Source organism: Papaver somniferum, unplaced genomic scaffold (genome assembly GCF_003573695.1).
Source record: "Papaver somniferum cultivar HN1 unplaced genomic scaffold, ASM357369v1 unplaced-scaffold_67, whole genome shotgun sequence".
NCBI classification, from domain to species: domain Eukaryota; kingdom Viridiplantae; phylum Streptophyta; class Magnoliopsida; order Ranunculales; family Papaveraceae; genus Papaver; species Papaver somniferum.
This window is the reverse complement of record NW_020649526.1, coordinates 362,415-387,606: the sequence shown is the minus strand read 5'-3', so window position 1 is coordinate 387,606 and position 25,192 is coordinate 362,415. Positions and strand designations below refer to the sequence as shown.

General features: G+C 38.4%; 1 protein-coding gene across 1 annotated transcript; it reads left to right on the top strand.

Moving 5' to 3' along the window:
• The first annotated feature begins 3,521 nt into the window (after window positions 1–3,521).
• On the top strand, window positions 3,522–4,607 carry LOC113343819. Its single transcript, XM_026587939.1, has 2 exons — window positions 3,522–3,851; window positions 3,984–4,607. The coding sequence occupies exons 1-2, from the start codon at window positions 3,522–3,524 to the stop codon at window positions 4,605–4,607; spliced, it is 954 nt and encodes a 317-aa protein (XP_026443724.1).
• Window positions 4,608–25,192: the final 20,585 nt, after the last annotated feature.

Here is a 25,192-nt window from a genome sequence, read left to right as displayed (position 1 = left end):
CATTCATCAAGGAGTTTATAAAGATACAAGATAATTCCTAAAATATTCTACATCTGCACTCCCCACAAAGATTTGGCAATTAAGTACAATTTCAAAAAGAACTCCCCCCATAAAATGTCATTCCCGAAAGAACAACAAGAGCGACCTTATTTTTACGAGAAAAGAAGGATTTCTTCGGACATAATTGATAAGCACGAAAGTGCTACATTTTATACCCATATTTATATTAGCTAGGACTCAATATTTTGACTAATGACACTATTTTAGTGCTTTTGCAGAAAGTACAAGTGAATTCGATCATCCAGCGAATAAACATCAAAATGTGAGACTTAATGGTGAAGCGAGTCGATGTCAGCACACTAATGCCACCTAAGATTGGTCAAGAGTGACTTTATTATTGTTAGCATAAGAATGGAAGAATATCACCTCCATGACCACGTGCAAATGAAGAAAAAGGAAAGATTAATATATCTTGTCCTTACATAAGTTCTCTTGCTATATTTATATAAAGAATCTGAAGGAATATTTGAAGCCAACTGACGTCATTTTGCAAATACAGTTAAGGTGGGACCCAACACATGCTAGAAAATATCATGCTTTCTAAATGAAATTCATATACTATGGAAAGTGGAGATTCGATGATACTTTACAATGTCTCGTCATATTATGACACGCGGCACAACATCATTGGGTGAATTTATATTTTCATGACATGTGGCTTCTATTGGGAGGTGATGTGGCGACGAAGAAGAAAAACGTAAATTCATTTGTGAGCTATATTTATGTGTTGTTTCAAAATATACTGGGGGGCGCCCGGCCACAGAGCTGGAAGAGAAACATGAGAAGGATTTTGGAGTTTTGTTTTCGATTCTTCGTTTTTCTTTAGCTAAAGTTTGATTTTAATATGTTTATGGTTTTTGAGAAAGCCATGTCTAGCTAGAGTTATGTTAGGGTTTGCGTAGAAACCAACTTAATTGTGTAAACTCTACATTTATATGCTCAATAATGATTTAAACGACTAGTAGTTTTTCTTCATATAGCTTGGTATTTTATTTTTCATGTGATTTTCTTGATTATTTATGCTTTTGAATTGATATTTCGTGCTTTGGTTAAATCCCTAGACGTGGTATGCAAGGATAGATAGGTAATGCTTTAGAATCACTACTCATGAAGCGAAGACAACTATAGCGGAGAAACAGTATTTGAAAAAGTATGGAATATACTTTTAAAGATTAGTAGAGTTTGCATAATTAATTGGTGGAAACCGAAATATAGCTCACAGAATTTACGTTTTTCTTCTTCGTCGCCACATCACCTCCCAATAGAAGCCACATGTCATGAAAATATAAATTCACCCAATGATGTGCCGCGTGTCATAATATGACGAGACATTGTAAAGTATCATCGAATATCCACTTTCCATAGTATATGAATTTCATTTAGAAAGCATGATATTTTCTTGCATGTGCTGGGTCTCACCTTAACTGTATTTGCAAAATGACGTCAGTTGGCTTCAAATATTCCTTCAGATTCTTTATATAAACATAACAAGAGAACTTATGTAAGGACAAGATATATTAATCTTTCCTTTTTCTTCATTTGCACGTGGTCATGGAGGTGATATTCTTCCATTCTTATGCTAACAATAATAAAGTCACTCTTGACCAATCTTAGGTGGCATTAGTGTGCTGACATCGACTCGCTTCACCATTAAGTCTCACATTTTGATGTTTATTCGCTGGATGATCGAATTCACTTGTACTTTCTGCAAAAGCACTAAAATAGTGTCATTAGTCAAAATATTGAGTCCTAGCTAATATAAATATGGGTATAAAATGTAGCACTTTCGTGCTTATCATAACATTAATGGGATTGTGCGTGATGAAGCACAATGTAAGTTCCGTGAGTTAGTTAAGGATTTCAAGCCTGATCTTATTGGTATTGCAGAACCAAGGGTTTCAGTTTCTTCCAAAGCTATTCGTAAGTTTTCTATTCAGGGTTTTAATAATTCTATTATTCATAATTCTACTTCAACTCGTATTGGGAATCTGTGGGTAATGTGGTCGTTGAATGTTGCTGATCCAGTGGTGTTGAACTGTTCAAATCAGGCTATAACTATTGGAATTAATGGCGTTCATATTTCTTTTGTTCATGCTAGTTCGGTTCAGGTCACTAGAAGAACTTTACGGAATCAGTTGGATATGGGTGATCAAAGGGTACCATGGTTAGTCATTGGTGATTTTAATTATGTTCTTCGGAATAAGAAGAAGAAGGGGGGTGCGGTTCCAAGAACTTCAGTAGTGAATGAATTCAGTGATTGGTTGGATGATAATGGTCTTTTTGAAGCGGAGTCTTTGGGTAGCAAGTTTACTTGGTCTAATAGGCAGTCGGGGGTTAGAAGAATTATTAGTAGGCTTGATCGAGTGGTGATTAATGAATTTTGGTTAAATCGATTTGAGAATTGGCGGTGTAAAGCTCTTCCTAGGGAAGTTTCCGATCATTCTCCTCTTATTGGTTATCCTTTTGTTAACTCTAGACCTCGTTTGGCTCCTTTTCGGGTTCAAAAGATGTGGTTTGGGCATCCAGATTTTATGCGTATGGTTGAAGATAGTTGGAAGGAACCTATTGTGGGTTCACCGGCGTTTATTTATCCTCAAAAGTTAAAGCGTTTAAAAATTGCTATGAAGTTGTGGAATCAAGAGGTTTTCGGTAATGTTAATATTAGATTGAAGCAGGCTCAACTCAGGCTCGAGAGTGCCTTGAGGTTAACGGATGAAGACCCTTCAGATGTTGACAAATTGAATTTGATGAGAAGTGCAGTTATTGAAGTTAATGATATTCGTATGCAACAGGCAACTATGTTGAAGCAAAAATATAGAAATAATTAGCTGGTGGAAGGGGCTAGTAATACTAGTTTCTTTCATAATTTTATTCGTATTCGAAGGAGTAGTAATACTATTTCGGAATTGGTGGATGGTAATGGGGAGACGGTTACTAATTGTGATCAGATTCGGAACCTTATTGTCAATTATTATGAGGCTAAATTTAATGGGGATGATTTTATTCCAGTGGAGGCTCTTTTTGATATTGATCATCCTAGCATTTCTGTGGAGGAATGTGCTAGCATGGACTAGTTACCTACTTTTGAGGAGATTCATGCGGCTGTTTTTGATTTGGGAGCTGATAGTGTGCCTGATCCGGATGGTTTTGATGGTTTTTTCTACAGGCATTGTTGGGAGATTATTCGTGAAGACTTGGTCAGTGCTATTTTGTTTTGCTGGTCAAATAAGTTTATTCCTCATGGTGTGAATTCTAGCCTTCTTATGCTTTTGCCTAAAGAAAGAGGTGCGAATACTCTTCGTAACTTCAGGCCTATTGGTCTTAGTAATTTTTTTTTTAAGATTTTTACTAAGATACTTGATACAAGGCTTGGTGGTGTTCTGGACAAGTTAATTTCCGAGGAGCAGGTCGCTTTTATAAAAGGTAGGAATATTCATTAAAACATCAGTCTAGCTTCAGAGATGGTTAATGAAACTCAAATTAGATGTAAGGATGGTAATGTGGGTTTAAAACTCGACATAACTCAGGCGTTTGATATTGTGAGTTGGTCTTTTATTTTGGAAGTGTTTAAAAGATATGGTTTTTCGGAATATTGGTGTGATTGGATTTTACAAAGTCTGAAATCTGCTAGAATTTCGGTGCTTGTCAATGGTAGTCCGGAAGGTTTTTTCAGTATTGATAGAGACCTTCGTCAGGGTGATCCTTTGTCTCCTCTAATCTTTGTGTTAATTGAAGATGTCTTAAGCAGAAATATCACGAAACTCTTTGGTGATGCTAATATGACTCATATGGTTAGTAGAAAATGTATTGCTCCTACTCATTTATTTTTTGTTGATGATATTATGATTTTTTGTAAAGGCAACATGAAGAGTTTGTGTAATCTGGTGGGTTTATTGGGTTTGTATCAACACGCTTCTGGGCAGACGGTTAGTAGAGAAAAGAGTAAACTCTATTATGGGGGTGGATCTTTGAATAGGAGAGCTACGATTGCTGATTTCTTAGGGATGCCTATTGATTCGTTTCCTGATAGGTATCTTGGTGTTAAGGTGATGCCGGGGGCTGTTAGATATCATCATGTTGCAAACGTAGTTGAGAAGATCAAAGATCAATTATCTGGTTGGAAAGGTAAAATGTTTTCTTTTCAAGATAGAGTAGTGTTGGTTAAATCAGTAATTGCTAGTTACTCCATTCATAATATGGTTGTTTACAAGTGGCCATGGAAGTTTGTTCATGAATGTGAGGTTGTTATTCGGAATTTTTTATGGTCTGGAGATTTTAAGGTGAGTAGATATTTTGCTGTAGCTTATGACAAGATTTGCGCTCCTTATGAAGAAGGTGGTTTGGGTTTAACTCAATTGAGTACTACGAGCAAGGCTCTTCTAATGAGTGTGTGGTGGAAAATTCGTATCTCTAAGAAGGTTTGGGCTCGTTTTTTACGTGCTAGATTTTTAGGAAGAATGAAAATTTGGTTCATTACATTAAATCTTCTATTCTTCCGGGTATCAAATGGGTTTACTCTTTGGTGGAGGATAACACTAAGGTCTTAATCGGGGATGGAGAAATACTTCTCTCTATTATGATGTGTGGGTTGGAAATATGGCTATTGCGGATATTCTTGAAGATTATACGCTTAGTCGTGTTGTTTTGGTGAGTGATATCCTTGTTAATGGTGCTTGGAACTTGAATGAGGAGTATCGCAACACCTTGCTTGTTGCTGGAATTGAAGAGGCGGATCTACCTTTCCCTTTAAATGGTGATGATTGTCAGGTTTGGATGCCAAGTTCTACTGGCCAGTTCACGGTGAAAGCAGCAAAATCTCTTATTGGTAAGGGATTTGGAAATTTGGAGGGTGCTAACTTGCTTTGGCGTCAGTCTGTGCACCCGGCACTTGCAGCTAGAAATTGGAAGATATTAAGAGGAGCGTGTGCTACGCTGGATCAAGTCAGAAGCCGATTCAAAATACAGGTTGTAAACAAGTGTTGCTTGTGTAATAACGCGGAGGAATCCTTGGATCATTTTCTTTGGAATTGCAGGTTTGCTGTGATGGCTTGGAGCTGGATTTCAGATATTTTTGGAGTGCAATCTCACCTGAATTTGACTACAGCCTACAAGGCAGTTCGTGGTAGAAGTTGTATGATTAAGGAACTTTGGCTTCTTGTTGTTTTGGTTGTAAGATCAGAACTTTGGCAAACAAGAAATCGTTTTGTTTATGAAAATAAAAAGGTTAGCTGGGGCTTCTTCAAGACTAGTGTTTTCAACCAGGTCCAAGATTACTCGAGGCGTCTCAAGGGCTATATGTTTAACACGGTTGAAGATTTAAAAATCCTGGATTTTTTTAAGGTTGCGCACAGACAGGTGAAGCTTAACGATCCTGTTGAGTGTAGATGGGTACCTCCGGAGGTGGATGAACTGATGTTGTGCTGTGATGGTGCGGCTCGTGGGAATCCAGGCGTAGCTAGGGAAGCTGTAGTGGCGCGTGATCATGAAGCTAATGTACTTGGTGCTATGAGTGTTGGTTTGGGTGTAATGACGAGTTACATTGCGGAAATTTATGGAATTACAATTGGTATGGAATGGGCGCTGCAATGGGGCTACTCAAAAGTTTGTATTTGTTCTGGTTCGTTGAGTGCAGTTATGGCTTTTAATACTTCTACTCTTCCTTGGTTCGTTAGACAACGTTGGAGGGAGGTTTCTTCAAATTATGAGGCTATTCGTTTTGATCATACCTATAGAGAAGCTAATTTTGCTGCTGATAAGATGGCAAAAAGAGGGTGTATTCTTCCTAATGAGGAGGGACAAAATTATCTTGGAAGACCTGATTTTTTGAACTCTATTGAATTAACAAATGTATCTTATTTTCGTTTCAAATGATTATCAAGTTTTTGGGGTTTTTATGACCTCTTTTCTTGCTGATTCATTTTGTTTTGTAATGTTGTTATTCATTAATTCATATTTGGATTTACCAAAAAAATGGATATTTGTGTTGATAACACTTGCCTTCTGTGTTGAAATAGGTTGAAATCCTATTTATACAAGTCATTGAGCGCACTCCTGATCTCGTCGGAAGTGGAGGCAGTTAAGTAGTGGATAAGTGGGGTTGTGTTAAAAGTGGAACGTTTCCATTACGAGGGAAAACTGGGACACTTTCACCCACTACTCCCATTGTTGTTAACTGTCCGACCCTTCCTGACACTTTCTCGTAATGGGCGCGTTGCACGCCGCACGCTGTAAACTGCCAGACCAATACCCCGGTGAGCATCCCCCAGTTTGTGACACGTTTGATGTCTCGAATAAATGGGTGAAGTCATGTGACTCGCAGCCAAAGGCAGCACATAGTGCTTTTAGGTCAAATAATAAAATTATTTGTGAAATTGATATAATCGATGTATATAAAGCATCGCTTTTAAACAAGCAGCTGAAAATAAACGATGTGCAGGAAACATCGTTATTTTAGAGTTCGTTCAAATTAGTCGTGAATTGAACTTCTTAAAGGGTAGCATGATCGGCCACCTTTGGGCGATCGTTTGAGAACCCTATGGGTGAGCTACCACTTGGTCGATCGCTCCCTGTGGAGGAGGGGTGGCCGATGATCACAGCGTCACCCTGTTGGCCTCCTAAAAATAAATTTAAACCATACGACTAGGCTAGCGAAGTTGAATGTATGAGGTGATTTGCGGCAGTTGTGTACTGCCGTTGGATTATGCAAGCAGCGCGACCAGCCTCTTTTGGGTGATCGTTCGAAGGCCATATGAGCAAGCCATGGCTTGGCCGATCGCTCTTCATGGAAGAGGGATGCCCGATGATCACAGTGTCGCGTTGTTGTCCATCTAGAATCCGATCTAAGTTGTTCAACCAAGCTGGCGAAGATGGATGGACATGATCGATTTACGGCAGTTGCATAACGCCGCTGACTTAATTTTAGGGTTTTAAAGGTCGCGCGATCACCCTTTTTTGGGCGAGTGATTCAACACGTCTTGGTTTGCCGTGGGCAAGTCGATTGACCAAGAATGTAGTTGGGTTGCCGGTGAACACGTCGGTACCCTTTTGATCATTCGAGGGAAGATCTAGGTCGTCCAACTAGGCTAGCTAAGCTGGGCGGTCGTGATGTTTTTTGAGACCGTTTTTGTCGGTCTTAGCTTGTTTGAGCTCATCTTTCAACAACGAGATCACCCATGTTAGGGTTAGCATTCGAAGGCGTTGCGGGTGTACTATATGGGATCCGATCGGTCGGGATGTTATTGGGCCCGCCGGTGGTCATCATGATGATCGCCTAGTTCCGCTAGGAGTAGGCTAGGCCTGTTGAATTGTGTGGCCAAATCGTGTGGTCGTGATCGTTTTTAAGACTGATATGGATAGTCTAGATTTTTCTTAAGGAATTTAAACGCGTCCGATCGCGCTAACTTTAATTAAAAAGTGTGTAAACACGCTGATCTCTTTATCAGAAAGTGGTGTAGCCTACATGAGTATTTTCATGCAGGTCTCAATACTGACATTTTGGGAGATTCATGCTACTCCGCTGCGAGTGAACATTAATCGTCATGTCATGCCAATATTGAGAGTTCGGCTGGGAACATATCATAGGAAAATACCAGGCAGGTCATGCATTAGTGAATAATGCAACAGGTTAAAATTTACTGAATATTTGGGGTTGTTGCTTCACGCACCATTCTGGATAAATTTTATGAATATGTTGAATTGCTCAATACATATGTAAGTAAAGAGGTCTGGACACTCATTACTTTTTAAAATGGATCCGTTCCTTTGTAGGATGACAACGCGTTAAAAATAGGGTTTCACAATTTTATCCCTGCACTGAAAACCACCATCAACACATATATAAGTAGAATAGAAATCAAGACTCATAGTTTTGATCACTAACATTGACAAACATGCTTGAGATAGCAACGCATGAGAGTTCGACCGAGCAGTGCTCTAACATATACGATGCCTATGGCGCAGTAATCCTTGAAGGATTCATATTGCAGTCACATAAGAAATGTGGTTGGAGAACATATTCGAATTTGCAATCCTTTGAGGATTCAAGTTATATTCAGACAGCCAACTGATTCACTTACATCAGGTTTATCAATCATTCATGTGTTTTAGAAATTTGGTACAAAACCAAAAAACCAGATTAATTAGTTGATGCTATCAACTTTATAGGTCTCTTGAGGAGTCCATAAAAACAAAAAAATCGACGCTTTAGCAGCATAAATTCTATTTTTTATTTCTTAAATTTGCAATTAGAATTGCTAGCTTAAACTCGTCTTTGAGATAAACTAGAGTTATTATTTTGATGCTCGTCTTCTGTAAAATTCTTATAGTTGGGTTAGCATCCATATTTACGTCAAAAGTTGTACTCTTTTTTCTTAGTTTCTGGTTTTGTTCCACGTGGTTCTCCTGATAAGGTTTTAACGAGGAAGCATCTCATTGACGTTAATTTTTGTTCTTCAAAATGTTAATATTTGTGCTCTTTTTCCTTCGTCCAAAATTTTCCCATTGGGTTTTACTCGCAAGGTTTTAGTGAAGCAATTTAATTCAACATGTTGGTCATCCAAGGGGGGGGGGGGGTTGTATCAATTCGGTCATTTAGTGGATTCCTACCATTAACTAGGTCATTTTGTTAGACCAAATCAACATAACAATCTCCTAGAAATTTGGATGTTCTTCTGAACCACATAAAGTATGACCACAAATACCGTTTTTTGACTTACGGTAATGTGTCTACATTTTGGGTCTTTTGTCGAAGAAACTCTATCAACGATTTCATCAAATTATCACGAGAAGTTAGTATTAATACATCATACAAGTTCTCTATGAGTTGAAGAACAACATAGACTCTGGAAAATTATTAATCGAAGACAAAAATGTTTGTGCAACATAAAATAAGACTTCATAAACTAGCAGACATCTTCATAAAAGCATAATTAATGATTACTGCATTCAAGAAATTCATTCATCGAAATTAGGAAGTCTCGACTCAAACATTTTAAAGCCAAGAATTAACTGAAGTACTCATGAGGGGGAGCATCATAATAAAAGGTATGTTACTAGACTATTAAGTTGTACTCTTTTTCCTTCGCCAAGGTTTTGTCCCACCGAGTTCTTCTTATCAAGGTTTTAACGAGGCAACATATGCATGTCCATATCCGTTCTAAGTTTTCTAATAATTGTACTATTTTCCCTTCTATAAGGTTTTGTCCCTTCAGATTTCTTGACAAGGTTTTAATGAGGCAATTAGCTTAGCTACAGTGGTCATCTAGGGGTATGTTGTATTGCTGCAACACTTAACAACAAGAATGATAAATAAATTGATAAAATGGTATTAGTAACCTCCTAAATCAAGAGATTCAGGCCAAATTCCGAGTTGATAAACAACGCAGCCAAGGGGTGTTTTTCATTTATTTCTTTATACCTGAGAAGAGTATTATCTTATACATTTATACCAATCATCGCAACCCTAAACGGTTACTCAACCGATGATCGACACGTAACAATAAATCTAAAGAACGGTACAACTTCTATTAATTGACTATTATAGGACTTAGGCACCCGAACAAGTACTACAGGCAGCCACTAGCTAGCCGTTACCAGATAGCATGCAACATTAATTGCCATGCAACATTGCCTCCCCCTGAGAATCATACTTGTCCCCAAGGATGAAACTTGGGTAGTGATCTTTGATGTTGGAGACAACCTCCCAGTTTGCGTTCTCAGAAGATGAATAGGTCCATTGAACCAATATTTGTCGAATCAGCTTGTTTCCTAAGAGGATAGTTCTTGTGCGCAACACCTTTTCTGGAAGCATGATGATTTCACCTGTGAGATCTACAACTGGCAAAGAAGGAGATGGCACTATGCTGGCACCAATGTGCTTCTTAAGCTGAGAGACATGGAATACTGGATGAATACGTGAATGAGAAGGCAACTCCAGTTTGTATGATACTTGGCCAACTTTCTGTAGAACTGAGAATGGGCCATAATACTTAGCTGAGAGCTTGAAATTGCGCCTTACTGCAACAAATGCTTGTCTGTAAGGTTGTAGCTTAAGGTACACCGGATCACCCACATTGAAAGACCTCTCCACTCTGAAAGTATCTGCATACAATTACATTCTCTCTTGAGCTTTGTGGAGTGATTCCTTAAGTAAGTCCATCATTGCTTCTCTCTCTTTGAGATAAGTTTCTACAACAGCTACAAATGTAGTGGCAGTAGAAGGAAATTCCATGTGATGGGGAGCATAGTCATAGAGTGCTTAAAAGGGAGACATTCTTAAGCCTCTATGGAAACTGGTATTGTACCACCATTCAGCAAGTGTAAGCCTAATACAGTGACTAGGCTTGTGGCTAGTGATGCATCTCAAATAGTTTTCTAAGCAAGCATTCACTCTTTTAGTTTGGCCATCTGTTTGTGGGTGGTAAGCTGTGCTTAAGTTTAAGCTAGTGCCCAAAGCTTTGAATAAATCTTGCCAAAAATTGCTGGTAAATACTTTGTCTCTGTCAGACATAATTGAAGAAGGTAATCCATGAAGTTTGAATACCTGATTGAGGCATGCTTTGGCAACATATGCAGCTGTATAAGGATGTTGCAGAGCAATGGAGTGTGCATATTTTGTTAGTCTATCCACAATGACCAAAATCACACTCTTTTTTCACTGATAGGTAACCCTTCAATGAAATCCATGGTAATGTGTTGTCAAGAGTGATCTGGAACAGGTAGAGGTTGGAGAAGACCATCATGAGTAGTTGAATCACTCTTATTTCTCTGACAGATATCACAGTGAGATACAAACAATAAGATATCCTTCTTCATTCCTGGACAATAAAAATGGCCTTTGGCTCTCACATAAGTTGCTTGTATGCCTGAATGTCCTCCCACAGTAGAAGCATGCAATGAAGCTAAAACTTTTTCCCCGACATTATGTCCGGAACCAAGAAAGATTCTATTTTTATATCTCAATATACCTTCTTGAAAGGTGAAATGATGAGCAGATTTAGGTTGCAAAAGTAGTTGGGAAGTGAGTTTTTGGGCCTTTGTATCATTTTCATAGCTGAGTAGAACATCCTGCATCCATGTTGGTATAGATAGTGGCATAGAACTGTACTGAGCTGAATTTAAGGGCCTTCTGAAAAGAGCATCATCCACAACATTTTCAGAGCCCTTCTTGTGTTGGATTTCATAATCAAAGACAAACAATTTAATGAGCCATTTTTTTTGTAAATTGGTGGTGATTCTATGATCAAGAAAGTACTGAATGCTTTGATGATCAGTTTTGATAATAAATTTATTACCCTGCAGATAATGTCTCTATCTTTGTACAACCATTACAGTGGCTAAAAACTGCTTGTGCCCTTGGGCCTAAGGGTTTACTGAAGTAAGCAATTGGTTCATTGTCTTGAAGTAGAACAACTCCAATACAAGCATCAATGTCATCACTCTCAACCACAAACTGCTTAGTGAAATCTGGTAAAGCTAATACTGGAATATGAGTCATAGCTTCCTTAAGTTTATTGAATGCAGTTGTTGCTGCTGGACTCCAGATGAAAGAATTCTTTTTGAGTATATCAGTTAATGGTTTACTAATAGATACGTATCCTTATACAAACTTCATATAGTATCTAGTAAGGCCAAGAAAGCCTCTGAGCTCTTTAATAGTTGTAGGACTTGGCCATTGTTGCATACAAGAAATCTTGTTAGGATCAACAGAGACTCCCTCAGCTGTAATTATATGTCCTAAATATTCCAAAGAATGTTGTCCAAAACAACACTTAGATGGCTTGGCAAAGAGCTGATGTTGTATGAGGAGAGAAAATAAAATCTTGAGGTGTTCCAAATGCTCAGTCATGCTAGAGTTGTAAATGAGAATATCATCAAAGAAGACCAAAACAAATTTTCTTAAAAATGGTTGAAACATTTCATTCATGAGTGCCTGAAATGTTGCAGGATCATTTGTTAATCCAAAAGGCATAACTTTGAATTCATAATGGCTTTGATGAGTGCTAAATGTTGTTTTGAAAATGTCCATACCATGTACTCTTATTTGATGATAGCCAGCTCTAAGATCAATCTTGGTGAAGATCACTGCATCTTTCAGCTCATCCAATAATTCATCTATAATGGGTATAAAAAATTTATCTTTTATAGTAATGCTGTTGAGCTTTCTATAATCAACACAGAACCTCCAAGAACCATCTTTCTTTTTCACTAAAAGCATAGGAGAAGCAAAAGGGCTGTGGCTATGCTGAATAATGCCAGTGTGTATCATCTCTTGAACTAGTTGCTCAACTACTGATTTTTGGATGTAGGGACATCTATAAGCTCTTTGGTTAATAAGAGTTGAAAGTGGTTGTAATGGAATTGTATGATTTAAAGTGGCTTCTTGGAAAATATCAGTGAATTCTTCTAGTAAGGGAAGAAGAGGTTCAGCAGTGGTTGTGGGTGTAATAGTGGCAGAAATATAAAACTAAATTACCCACAATACCATGAGTAGTTTTGGCAAAAAAATTCTCAACTGCTGAGCCACTCATCATGGGTAAAGTACTACTAGGAGTAGATCCTTGTAATGTGATCTTCTTATTATTGTACTTAAAAGAAATGCTAAGCTTAGAGAAGTTAAAAAGCACATCACCTAATGTCCTGAGTCAATTTTCTCCCAACACAATATCACAACCTCCCAATGGTAATACTCTCAGATCTTCTACAAACTTGTGGCCTTGCATACTCCATTAAAGCTTATAACAAATTCCAGTACTACTTGTTTTGTCTCCATTAGCAACAATTACTAGCATTGAAGCAGTGGGAGTAATATGGCAGTTAAGTGTTGTTTGTGGGTAAAAACTGTTTCTGCTGGTTTTGGTAAATTTGAGTGTGTGGATGAGAAACAAATCTAAACCTAAAATAAATGCACTGCATGGGAGTACTTTAGATTTGAGAAATCAATCTGTACAGTCCTGGCCTAAACCAAGAAATGGTTGTTCCAGTCTTGCTTCGGTCACAAAGTGAAGGAGAAGGGTTGGTCTTAGGGAGGGAAGCGAAGAAGGTGTTGAGACCAGAATGGTTGATTCTGAAGGTGTGGTTATTTTATGACTTGTATCAGAATTTGGAACTGACTTACGAAATGAAAGCTATCAGTTCTTTGGTATTTTTCTGGATACTGTGTTGTTGTTCTAACCAAAACATGTGTCCGGTTGAAATAGGTAAAACCCATTTATACATGTCATATTGAACGCACCCTGATCTCGTAGAAAGTGGGAATGATGGAGTGATGTAGAAGTGGGGTCATGTGTAAATGCCAGAAACCATGTTCCCACTATGAAGGAAATGGGTTAGTTTACACCCATTACTTCTTGCCGCCACTAACTGCCCTGCTTTCTGACACTTTCTTATAATGGGCGTGTTGCACGCCGCACGCTGTAGACCGCCAAACGAATACCCTGATGAGCATCCCCCAGTTTGTGACATGTTTGATGTCTCGAGTGTTTTCGTGGAAAACGTGTAGAAGATTTCTATGTGTGGCAAGTCAAAGTCAGGATACTTGCCACAGGAGAATAGCATGTGATGCTATTAGGCTTGTCTTGGCTGGTCGCCTAAGACTTTCCACAGGCCTGTCAATTCTGTGGCGAATTTGGACGGCTGAGATTGTAACTCATGAGAAAGGGCGGCCATTGATTATGGCCACACTCTGTTGGCGCCTGATGGTAGCACAGTGGCGTCATTGGCATGTGCCAATGACGTAATGGCATATAGAGGCATGCCAGTGGCATAGTGGCGCCTGGTGTAGCCGTGGTATAGTGGCGCCTGGCGTAGCCATGGCATAGTGGCGCCTGGCGCAGCCATGACAACTATTTTTGCATATTGGTGTTAGACCCAAATATGGCTCAGGCAACATTGGCCATGTTTCTATATCAAACTTAAGGCCTTAGAAGAATTACTTGACCTAGTTGGCATGGCAACTTTAGCTAAATTAGGGTTTGGCATATCGAAACCCTAATTAGCGCGTGTGGCATGGCTACGGCACGGTGCTGCTTTATGCAATCGGTGCCATGGACACATTAGAGGAATTATGGCAGGCCATAATATGGGAATAACCACAGGCGCAAGGATGGCCACTGGTGATTATAGAATGGCGCCATTTTAAGGGTTTTTCGGGACCACATGGCTCGTGGCATGTTGTAGGGCCAAAGTGTCGTAATTGGGCCACGACTGGAAATTAGGGTTTCGACTAATGCCACTAAGGCAGAGCCGTGTTTGGAATACCCTAATTGGAATATGTTATGGCGTTTGGCCACGAACAAGAAGTGGGTTAGCACGTTGGCGCGCTATTTATGGCACGTTGACACGTTCAGTATGATACCGCAGCGAAATGGCACGTTTGGAATGTTTGGCATGCCAATTAGCATATTGGCGCGACGTGGCATGTTCTACATGTCACTAGCATACCAGAGCGTAATGGCACGTTTGGCATGTTTGGGATGCCAATTAGCATGTTGACGCAGCTTTTGGATAGCCAATTCGGCATTGTGACCATCTGGAGCAATTTTGCCTCTTTTAATATTGTGGAAGGTTTAGAGCGACCTGATTGGTCTATTAAAAAGAGGGGCCGACCAAGCATGGGCGTGGCCACGCTTCTAGTATGTGTGTGTGGCATATTTAAAGCGACCTGATTGGTCGATGGGAAATAGGGCCGACAAGTATGGGACCATCCACAACTCATGTGTGTGTGGCAGGTTTAAGGCGACCTGATTGGTCGACGGTAAATAAGGGTCGGTCGAGCAGCATGGGGTGTGGCCAGTTGCAAGTGGCGTCGGCTGGCCAATGACATGGCCAAACCTCCCTTTGTTGTTGCTCCTATTTGGCGGCCCCTTTTATTCCTTGTTTTCTGATTGTGGGTAGGATTTTGCACCTACTAATCCATGGCGGTTTAATTGCCTAGTTCGCCTAGGCTTAATTTTGACAGACAAGGTCTATTATACGGCGCAGGGCGCAAAACCCTAATTTTTGCAAATTAGTCAGGGTAATATCTGAATCTTGTGGATTATCACAAAACTGATTGAATTCTATGTGTTGACACAGAGTTCTTTAAGTTTATTTCCAGAGAGCAGTGTGCTTTCCGATTGAGTACTTTTATGCAAGGACCTTAACCTTGATACTTGGAAATTCGTGCTACTCTGCTGCGAGTGAACATAAATTGTCATGCCATATCAATATTAAGGGTTCAGACGGGGAACATAGGATAGGAAAAATACTCGGCAGGCTCCGGCATTAGTGAGTAATGCAGCTAGGAGCTTATACACTCATTAGGCTCTGTACTAGTGAACAATTCATCTAGGAGCTTGAGTTTCAATATAATATGAAGAGAAACATAGTCACTCATCAGATTTTGATATATTCTACAAATTCCTTGTATAATATAGACATGATTGTTAGAGCATTGCTCGGTCAAACTCGCATGCGTTGCTATCTCAAGCATGTTTGTCAATGTTAGTGATCAAAACTATAAGTCTTGATTTCTAGCCTACTATAGCTAAGGTCTCAGACTAGGATAAAAAGTGTAGTTGAGCTGAAGAACTCCATGGCAATCATCATACAAGACGAAGGACTACTCAAGGAACTGGTGGAACTTCATCGACTAAAAGGTATGTGGAGACTTGAACTTATCTATCACTCAAAAGTCTATTTACTCTATCTCCTATTCTTGAAACAAAAGTCGTTTTGCTATATAGACTTTGATTATACACATTTGTTATTTCGAGCCGAGTTCATCTCGCCTATCTATTTCTCGAAATATGTGTTGGTAAGCTTTCGCTTTAGCCAAATTCATCTTTACCTAGTGACGAAATCATGTTATGTTTCAATCACTTTGAAATTTTTTTTGACGAGAATTGGTTTGTGAATAACAACTATATAACGTCCTTTAAGAATGTTTCAATAATTGAAATGAGAGTTTAGATTATATAACCATCGGTGGATATAAGCATTGTTGTGGAAAACACATATATGTATAAGTCCTTAATCCTTGAACCGAAGTTTGCGAACTTTGTTGATCAAGAGAACCAGAACAAGAGCCGTGAACTCAGTCCGTGAACTCAGTCCGCGAACTGGCGGAAGTTCTCGACTGCAGAAAATCTGCTGGAGTTTGTGAACTCCTTACGGGAACTTAAGTCCGCGAACTAAGTTTGCGAACTTGAGTTGGTTATATCTAAAAACGATTGTTTGTGAACTTACTCATATTAACCAAGGAATGCTAAATGCAAACCGTGGCTATATAGTTCATGAACCGATTCGAGTGAATCAAATCGTTTTTGCTTCGATTGTGTCTTATGTAGTTACATAAGATTTCCTTGCAATTGAACAAATCTCTAACTAGTTCATTTGAGTCATTTGAACTAGTTATGGTGAAGAAGAACATGGGTGATATGAAAGTGCTCATATGGCTAACCATTGGTTAACTATTGTTGAACCAACAAATGTTCATGTTTGGGTACAGTTACATAAACCCAAAATAGTACATTTCATTTGTGTGTAACAAGCTAAGTTTTTGATTTAACGGTTGAGAAATATTAGCTTGAATCTAATCAGGTTTTCATCTAACGGTGAATATGGAATGCTCTGTTACCAAGCTAACATTGATTGCAAACCCTGATTTGAAAGACTGTATAAAGGAGAACTCTAGCAACTGGGAAACCTAATCCCCACACCTTACGTGTGATACTAGTTGCATAAACTAGAGTCGATTCTCCTTTAACCTTTGGTTTCTTCTCTAAACCAGGTTAACGACTTAAAGACTTCATTGGGATTGTGAAGCCAGACCGATACTACTTTCTCGTAGTTGTGTGATCTGATCTTGCTGTTTCTATCGAAGAGTACAATCGTAAGGATTGGCTTGAGATTAATATCTCCGATGGGCAAGATAAAAATTAATCACAAACATCTCCGTCTCATCGTTTGTGATTCCACAATATCTTCTTTCGCCGCATCGATTAAGATTATTGTGAGGTGATTGATAATACTAGGCTGTTCTTCGGGAATATAAGTCTGGGTTATCAATTGGTTCATGTTCACCTTGATTTATCAAAAGACGGAACAAAACTCGTAGATATATTCGTGGGAGACGGATTTATCTATTACCATAGACTTTTCTGTGTGATACAGATTTGTTTATTAAAGTCTTCGACTTTGGGTCGTAGCAACTCTTAGTTATGGGTGAGATCAGCTAAGGGAATCAAGTGCGTAGTATCCTGCTGGCATCAGAGACGTAAGAGCATAAATGTACCTTGGATCAGTATGAGATTAATTGGGGTTCAAATACAGTCCAGACCGAAGTTAGATTTTAGTAGGCTAGTGTCTGTAGCGGCTTAATACATTGTGTGTTCAATCTAGACTAGGTCCCGGGGTTTTTCTGCATTTGCGGTTTCCTCGTTAACAAAATTCTGGTGTCTATGTTATTTCTTTTCTGCATTATATTTTGTTATATAATTGAAATATCACAGGTTGTGTGTTGTTCAATCAATTAGAATATCCGACCTTTTGGTTGTTTATTTAAATTGATTGACACTTGGATATTGGTCTTTGGTACCATCCAAGTTATCTCTCTAGTATTTGATAAAGACTCGCAGATTTATATTTTCTTGAGTATATATCAAATCGAGAGATTGAGATATAAACTCTTTGATATAGTTTTTATCTAAATTGAGTCTGACTGTTTAGTTGATTCTCTAGAAAGTGTATTGGAGTTTGTCCATACATTGCTAAGCGAAATATTGGGTGTGGTTGTTGTACCCCCGCTTTTTCAATTGGTATCAGAGCAAGCAAACACGTTCAAGACCTTACAAGTTTGTGTTTGTAGCGATCTGGCTCTATGGACAGAAGTGTTATCTCAATAAATGCACCACCAGATCCAGGAATTCCAGAATTCTCTTCCATGACTGATTTAATTAAATACGTAGAATAAATTCTATCTAAACCAACACCAGGTTTAAAATCCCTTGAAGTGTTTTCAGGGTTTGAAAAGAAAATTGAAAGCTTATCTCTTGATGTTGAGTTATACCTCCAGAAAGAACAAGAATCTCTTGACAAGCTAAATCAAGTTATGAGAAATAATATTCATGTTGAGGTCGATATTGATTTACTAATCAGTTAGAGCAATGCTCCTCCTCTGTGTAACTCATTCAGCTGTAACAAATACATGATTTACAAGACGAGTTTAAAACTCAGTCATCTGGGTATGTCACCTCAAAGTATGAATTGATTCAGAGCTCAATTATTGATCCTCTCTATCAAGATAGTAACATTGTCTTCATCACTGAAGATGCCAGGACATCTTTTATTGTAGGGATTTTCCTGTGCAAATGTAAGTACTATCTATGGAATTTGTCTCAAATAAGTTGGAGGAAGAGAAATCAGTTACTCAACAATTTTTGGGTTCTGCTAAGAATAAACTTATAAAAATCATACTCTGGAAGGATCGCAATTTTTTGAGTTGCAAAAACTGTTGGAAAGAAGCTCTTTCTTGGTGTCATGCGGTGCAAAAATAATTTTTGGTTCTACAAAAACTAAACACAAAACAAATAAAGTTGAGTTATTGCTCCTTATTTGTACCAAACAAACTCTTGGGTTACACATGAGCGGTTCACACACTTTGAACCAAAACCGTCTCACAAGCGAATCTAGCTTTTGAACGTGTCAAACGGTTTGCTCGACACTCAAAAGAGAAAAAAAAAATCACTTAAGTTATTTCACCCTTCTTCTTCAAATTCGCAAACGAAGAAGAAACCAAACAGTCTCTCTTCTGACCTCATCGATTCTTCAATTCTTAACCAAATTGATATTGGTTTGCGACATTGAACTCAGGAGAAGATCGCGTACTTTGGTTTACGAATGGTTTTTGTAGTTGTCAATAGTTTGCATCTCTACCATTAGAAACAGTTCGTGAACCAAGTAAGTGTTCCAATTCGTTCTTGTAACTTTTGCAATCATGAGTAGAAGAAGAACTAAGCAAGTAGGAAGCTCAATCCAACAAACTAGAGATGAATCCTTCCTTGACTCTAGTATTGGTGCTAGGTTTTTCAACCCTACTGCTCGGGAACTGTACCTAGTGTTAAAAAACAAAACACCCATTCGTGAACGGTTCTATGATGCGACTAAAATAGATGTTCCAGGCTTGGTTGGATTCTTCAATAGCCATGCTTGGGGAATTATTCATAGACGTTTAGGGAGTGTTCGTATTGATATGGTTGCTCAGTTTTACGCTAACATTCATGATGAAAACACTGCTCTCTGTTCTTTCAAGACCATAGTAGGAGGAACCATTTTTACTGTGGATCGTTCTGTTATCTCCTACCTGCTTGATGTGCCTATTGGAGGTGAAAGATATCCTCCTCCTGAGTTTTGGAGACTACCACTAGAAGTATTTTCTAACAGGTTGTTTGAGAAAGACCTCTCACGTAATGATGGTAAGGTTTATGTAAGAGGAGCATGATTGTTTCTCAAAGTTGCTGCTAAACTTATTGTGGAAAATATGATGCCTAGCACTTGTGACAACAATTCATGGACCAGGGGACTTACTGAGTTCATCTAATACATTGTTGAAGAGAGAAATATTGACTTCTGTGGAATTATCATTGATCAAATGATAAGTGTCAGGCACAACACATGAAAGACACCAGGTTTTTCATGTCTCATCTCAAAAATTTGTGATAACTTTAATATTCCTGTTTTTGGTTATGATCTTGGAGGACCAACTATGCTAAGTATGTAAAGCATTGAGAAAATGAGGCCCTCTACAATCAGAGTCACCCCAAGAACCCATAGTACTCCAACAACTGAAGAACTGTCTCGTCTTCGAGGAGAACTTGTTGAACTTCGGGAGGAAAATGTGGTTCTTAGGGAGCAGGTAGACTTTGCTGGGAATGTTGTCCCAGAGTTATTAGAGAAATTCTATGAGATTAAAAGAGATCATTATGGATGGATTGACTGATATATAGTATCTTTAATTTCTGTTTTGTCATTATCTGTTTAAACTTTTGTTGTTGGATTTAAAGTTTATGTCGTTGTGATGTAATAACTTTTTATGGCACAATAGTCTTGGATGATTATGTCTTTCAGTTAAAAGTGCTTTTTGTGTTGAATCCATGAGAATTACAGATATATCTTGTCAAAAGTTAAATCATTTATATGTCGATATGCATGTGTTGATAAAAGAAGGAATGGACTTTTGGCAAATACAAAATTATTGATGGAAGATAGGTTAAAATCTTTTGTTTTCAAGGATTATGTCTATTGTATGTCATTTTGCAAATGTTGATGGAAAATAGAATGGATACTTGCTTACTCCACGGTATAAGGTCGATCTCCGATCCATAATTTTTGTGTACATATTGTGTTGTTCCATAAAGTGTCTTATGTTGAGCACAATCGACTGAGTTATTTTTAGCTTAGTTATTGCTCCGTGAGGTACTTTATGTCGAGCATTTACAACTAAATTAATCATTCTCGTTTGGTTATTTAGTTGTTGCTCTGTAAGTTCTCTTATGTCGAGCATGACCAATTAAATTGATTACTTTTTGTGGTTAATTTGGTTGTGTATTTCGATTAGATTAATTATGGGTTCTCTTGTGATTAATATAATTGTGTACTTTTGAGTCTCCATAAGTTCACTTATGTTGAGCATTTCCGATTAAATTAATCATGGGTTCTCTTGTGGTTAGTTTAATTGAGTATTTTGGATTCAAATTCATATTTGTATGTGATTTGTTATGTCCAAAGAAATCCTTATTTTCTTTTGAAATTAAGGTCGCTCTTGTTGTTCTTTCGGGAATGACATATTATGGGGGAGAGTTCTTAATTGAACTTGTGCTTAATTGCCAAATCTTTGTGGGGAGTGCGGCTGTGGAATATTATAGGGGTTATCTTGTATCTTTATAAACTCCTTGATGAATGCATTTAGCTTCGGATATATGATTGCATCTAAACAAGTTGATATATGCTTTCTTTTGGTCATGAAATGTCTCTTTTGGAAATTTCATTAGGATACCGTTTTCGTACCTTTGCCAATATTATTGACAAAAAGGGGGAGAATTAATATGTAGTTCACACTACAAATACATATGGCTTTTGGATCATTATGTAAGGGGGAGTGGTTTCCATGTGAGATGGAGTATTGACTAAGGGGGAGTGATACATATCACCATAGTATTGTTGTTGAAGTTGTGATACAATTGAACTTTGACGCTGTATAATGATACTATGACACTATATAACAATGATCGATAATTATGTTTTCTCATTGTTATAGCTACGAATTTTCAACAACCATGATGCTGAACTTACAACCTTTGGGATCATTGGAGTACTTGGAAGTGACGAAGATTTCAAGTAATGTTGAGATTAGACATGTGGAATAGGAGCTATAAAAGTTAATTTATTTATTTTTTGTATTCCATATGTATTAATAGTTTTGTCTCTAAAATTGACAAAGGGGGAGATTGTTAGAGCATTGCTCGGTCAAACTCGTATGTGTTGCTATCTCAAGCATGTTTATCAATGTTAGTGATCAAAACTATAAGTCTTGATTTTTAGCCTACTATAGCTAAGGTCTCAGACTAGGATAGAAAGTGTAGTTGAGCTCAAGAACTCCATGGCAATCATCATACAAGACGAAGGACTACTCAAGGAACTGGTGGAACTTCATCGATTAAAAGGTATGTGGAGACTTGAACTTATCTATCACTCAAAAGTCTATTTACTCTATCTCCTATTCTTGAGACAAAAGTCGTTTTTCTATATAGAATTTGATTATACACATTTGCTATTTCGAGCCGAGTTTATCTCGCCTATCTATTTCTCGAAATATTTGTTGGTAAGCTTTCGCTTTAGCCAAATTCATCTTTACCTAGTGACGAAAGTCATGTTATGTTTCAATCACTTTGAAAATTGTTTTGACGAGAAATGGTTTGTGAATAAAAACTATATAACGTCCTCTAAGAACGTTTCAATGATTGAAATGAGAGTTTAGATTATATAACCATTGGTGGATATAAGCATTGTTGTGGAAACACATATATGTATAAGTCCTTATTCCTTGAACCGAAGTTTGCGAACTTTGTTGATCAAGAGAACCGGAATAAGAGCCGTGAACTGGCGGAAGTTCTCGACCCGAGAAAATCTGCTGGAGTTTGTGAACTCCTTCCGGGAACTTTAAGTCCGCGAACTAAGTTTGCGAACTTGAGTTGGCTATATCTAAAAACGATTGTTTGTGAACTTATTCATATTAACTAAGGAATGCTAAATGCAAACGATTGTTCATGAACCGATTCAAGTGAAACAAATCGTTTTTGCTTCGATTGTGTCTTGTGTAGTTACATAAGATTTCCTTGCAATTGAACAACACTCCAACTAGTTCATTTGAGTCATTTGAACTAGTTATGACGAAGAATAACATGGGTGATATGAAAGTGCTCATATGGCTAACCATTGGTTAACTATTGTTGAACCAACAAATGTTCATGTTTGGGTACAGTTACATAAACCCAAAATAGTACATTTCATTTGTGTGTAACAAGCTAAGTTTTCGATCTAACAATTGAGAAATATTAGCTTGAATCTAATCAGGTTTTCATCTAACAGTGAATATTGAATGCTTTGTTACCAAGCTAACATTGATTGCAAACCCTGATTTTAAAGACTATATAAGGGAGAACTCTAGCAACTGGGAAACCTAATCCCCACACCTTACTGTGATACTAGTTGCATAATCTAGAGTCGATTCTCCTTTAACCTTTGGTTTCTTCTCTAAACCAGGTTAACGACTTAAAGACTTCATTGGGGTTGTGAAGCCAGACCGATACTACTTTCTCGTAGTTGTGTGATCTGATCTTGTTGTTTCTATCGTACGACTACAATCATAAATATTGGCTTGAGATTGATATCTCCGATAGGCAAGATAAAAATTAATCACAAACATCTCCGTCTCATCATTTGTGATTACACAATATCTTCTTTCGCCGCGTCAATTAATTATTGTGAGGTGATTGATAATACTAGGCTGTTCTTCGGGAATATAAGTCCGGGTTATCAATTAGTTCCTGTTCACCTTGATTTATCAAAAGACGAAATAAAACTCGTAGGTATATTCGTGGGAGACGGATTTATCTATTACCGTAGACTTTTCTGTGTGATACAGATTTGTTTATTAAAGTCTTCGACTTTGGGTCGTAGCAACTCTTAGTTGTGGGCGAGATCAGCTAAGGGAATCAAGTGCGTAGTATCCCGCTGGATCAGAGACGTAGGAGCATAATTGTACTTTGGATCAGTGTGAGATTGATTGGGGTTCAACTACAGTCCAGACCGAAGTTAGTTTGTAGTAGGCTAGTGTTTGTAACAGCTTAATACAGTGTGTGTTCAATCTGGACTAGGTCCCGAGGTTTCTCTGCATTTGCGGTTTCCTCGTTAACAAAATTCTGGTGTGTGTGCTATTTCTTTTTCGCATTATATTTTGTTATATAACTGAAATATCATAGGTTGTGCGTTGTTCAATCAATTAGAATATTCGACCTTTTGGTTGTTGATTTAAATTGATTGACACTTGGATATTGGTCTTTGGTACCATCCAAGTTATCTCTCTAGTATTTGATAAAGACTTGCAGATTTCTATTTGCTTGAGTATATATCAAATCGAGAGATTGAGATATAAACTCTTTGATATACTTTTTATCTAGATTGAGTCTGACTGTCTAGTTGATTCTCTAGAAAGTATATTGGAGTTTGTCCATACAGATTGCTAAGATAAATATTGGGTGTGGTTGTTGTACCCCCGCTTTTTCAATATCAATGTCTACTACATCTCATGTCGGGTCAGGTAGATAGACTTTTACAAATTTAGCCCTGAACTAAAAACCACCATCAACATTAAGTCCCCTGCTTAGCACGTAACAGTGACATTGTTACGGGGTAAGCATGAGATGGTGACAGACGGGAGTAAAATTGAAAAGGCAAGACATGCAGAGGTTACAGGAAAAAGTTTGATTGATCTTCGGTAATAAACATGAGTGGCTGGTGATCTTTGTACTAGCATGCTGCTAGTTTGGCCACGGAGCGTTGCAGGTTGAGCAGATGGCTTGGACACGGAGCATTGCAGGTTGAGCGACTGGCTTGGCTACGGGGCATTGCAGGTTGAGAGGCTGGCTTAGCTACGGAGCGTTGCAGGTTGAGCGGCTGGCCTGGCCACGAAGTATTGGAGGTTGAGCGACTGGTGTTCCTCGTGCTGGCGCGCTGCTGGTCCGGTCATGGAGGTTGGTGCCATGGAGCGTTGGGGCTGCGGGCCCAGCTGCCTTCTTCCGTGCATGGTCCAAAATAAAACCCTTCTTTACTCGAATTCCAAAAGCACCCTGCATATAAAAGGGCTTGCTAACTTCCTCCCCTTTTATTATTCGCTCGTATTCTTTTTGTGTTCGTTTGCAGAAGATCGATCATAGGTGTGCCAATCGTTAGCGGCAAGGTAAGTTCATCTTGTCTTCGTATTTTAGCTGCTAGTGTGACCGTGAGTAGTTGATCAAACTTGGACATTTTAACTCGGTTGGAATGACTTTCTTTGTTAGCGGCGTCAACGAAAACAAAGCAATCTCCAATAGTTATAATCAGCAGCAAGGCGAGCCAAGAGAACTCAAGGTAGTTGATCTTTTCTATTTTGCGCATGTAGCCACCCAACAGTACCATCGATCTTCTCCAGAATGTGTTCTAAGGTTATAACTCCAGGAGAATGAGCATCTAACCTCTCTAGTGGATTTCAAAATTTACCAAACTCCATTGCACTCCTGGGATGATGGATGAAATATATGCTCGGCAGTGATCATGTCAGGGCTCATCTTGGAAAGTGTAGCTGCGTTGTTGATCCGTCCTTGAATTTAAGTTATTTGGTGTCTGGACTGCTGATCCGGTGTCTGGAAGGATTATTCTTTCCTTTCGAATTGCGATGATGATATGTTGTGGATGCTTGGATGTTCGAAATCTTCCGGAGTTGTTGGGTGAAGTAGACGAGCTGAGAGGCGTTCCGTTGCCAACGTGCTTCTATCAAGTCTTCAAGAACTTCATTCCAAGCGACATCCTTTGAACCATTTTATGAATCTTGGACTATTGT

Excerpts from the sequence above, each read along its gene's own strand:
- LOC113343819 (XM_026587939.1), top strand. The coding sequence starts at position 3,522 with ATGGTTAATGAAACTCAAATTAGATGTAAGGATGGTAATGTGGGTTTA. Across the intron at positions 3,852-3,983 it reads ATGCTAATATGACTCATATG|ACGGTTAGTAGAGAAAAGAG; the intron begins GTTAGTAGAAAA and ends GCTTCTGGGCAG.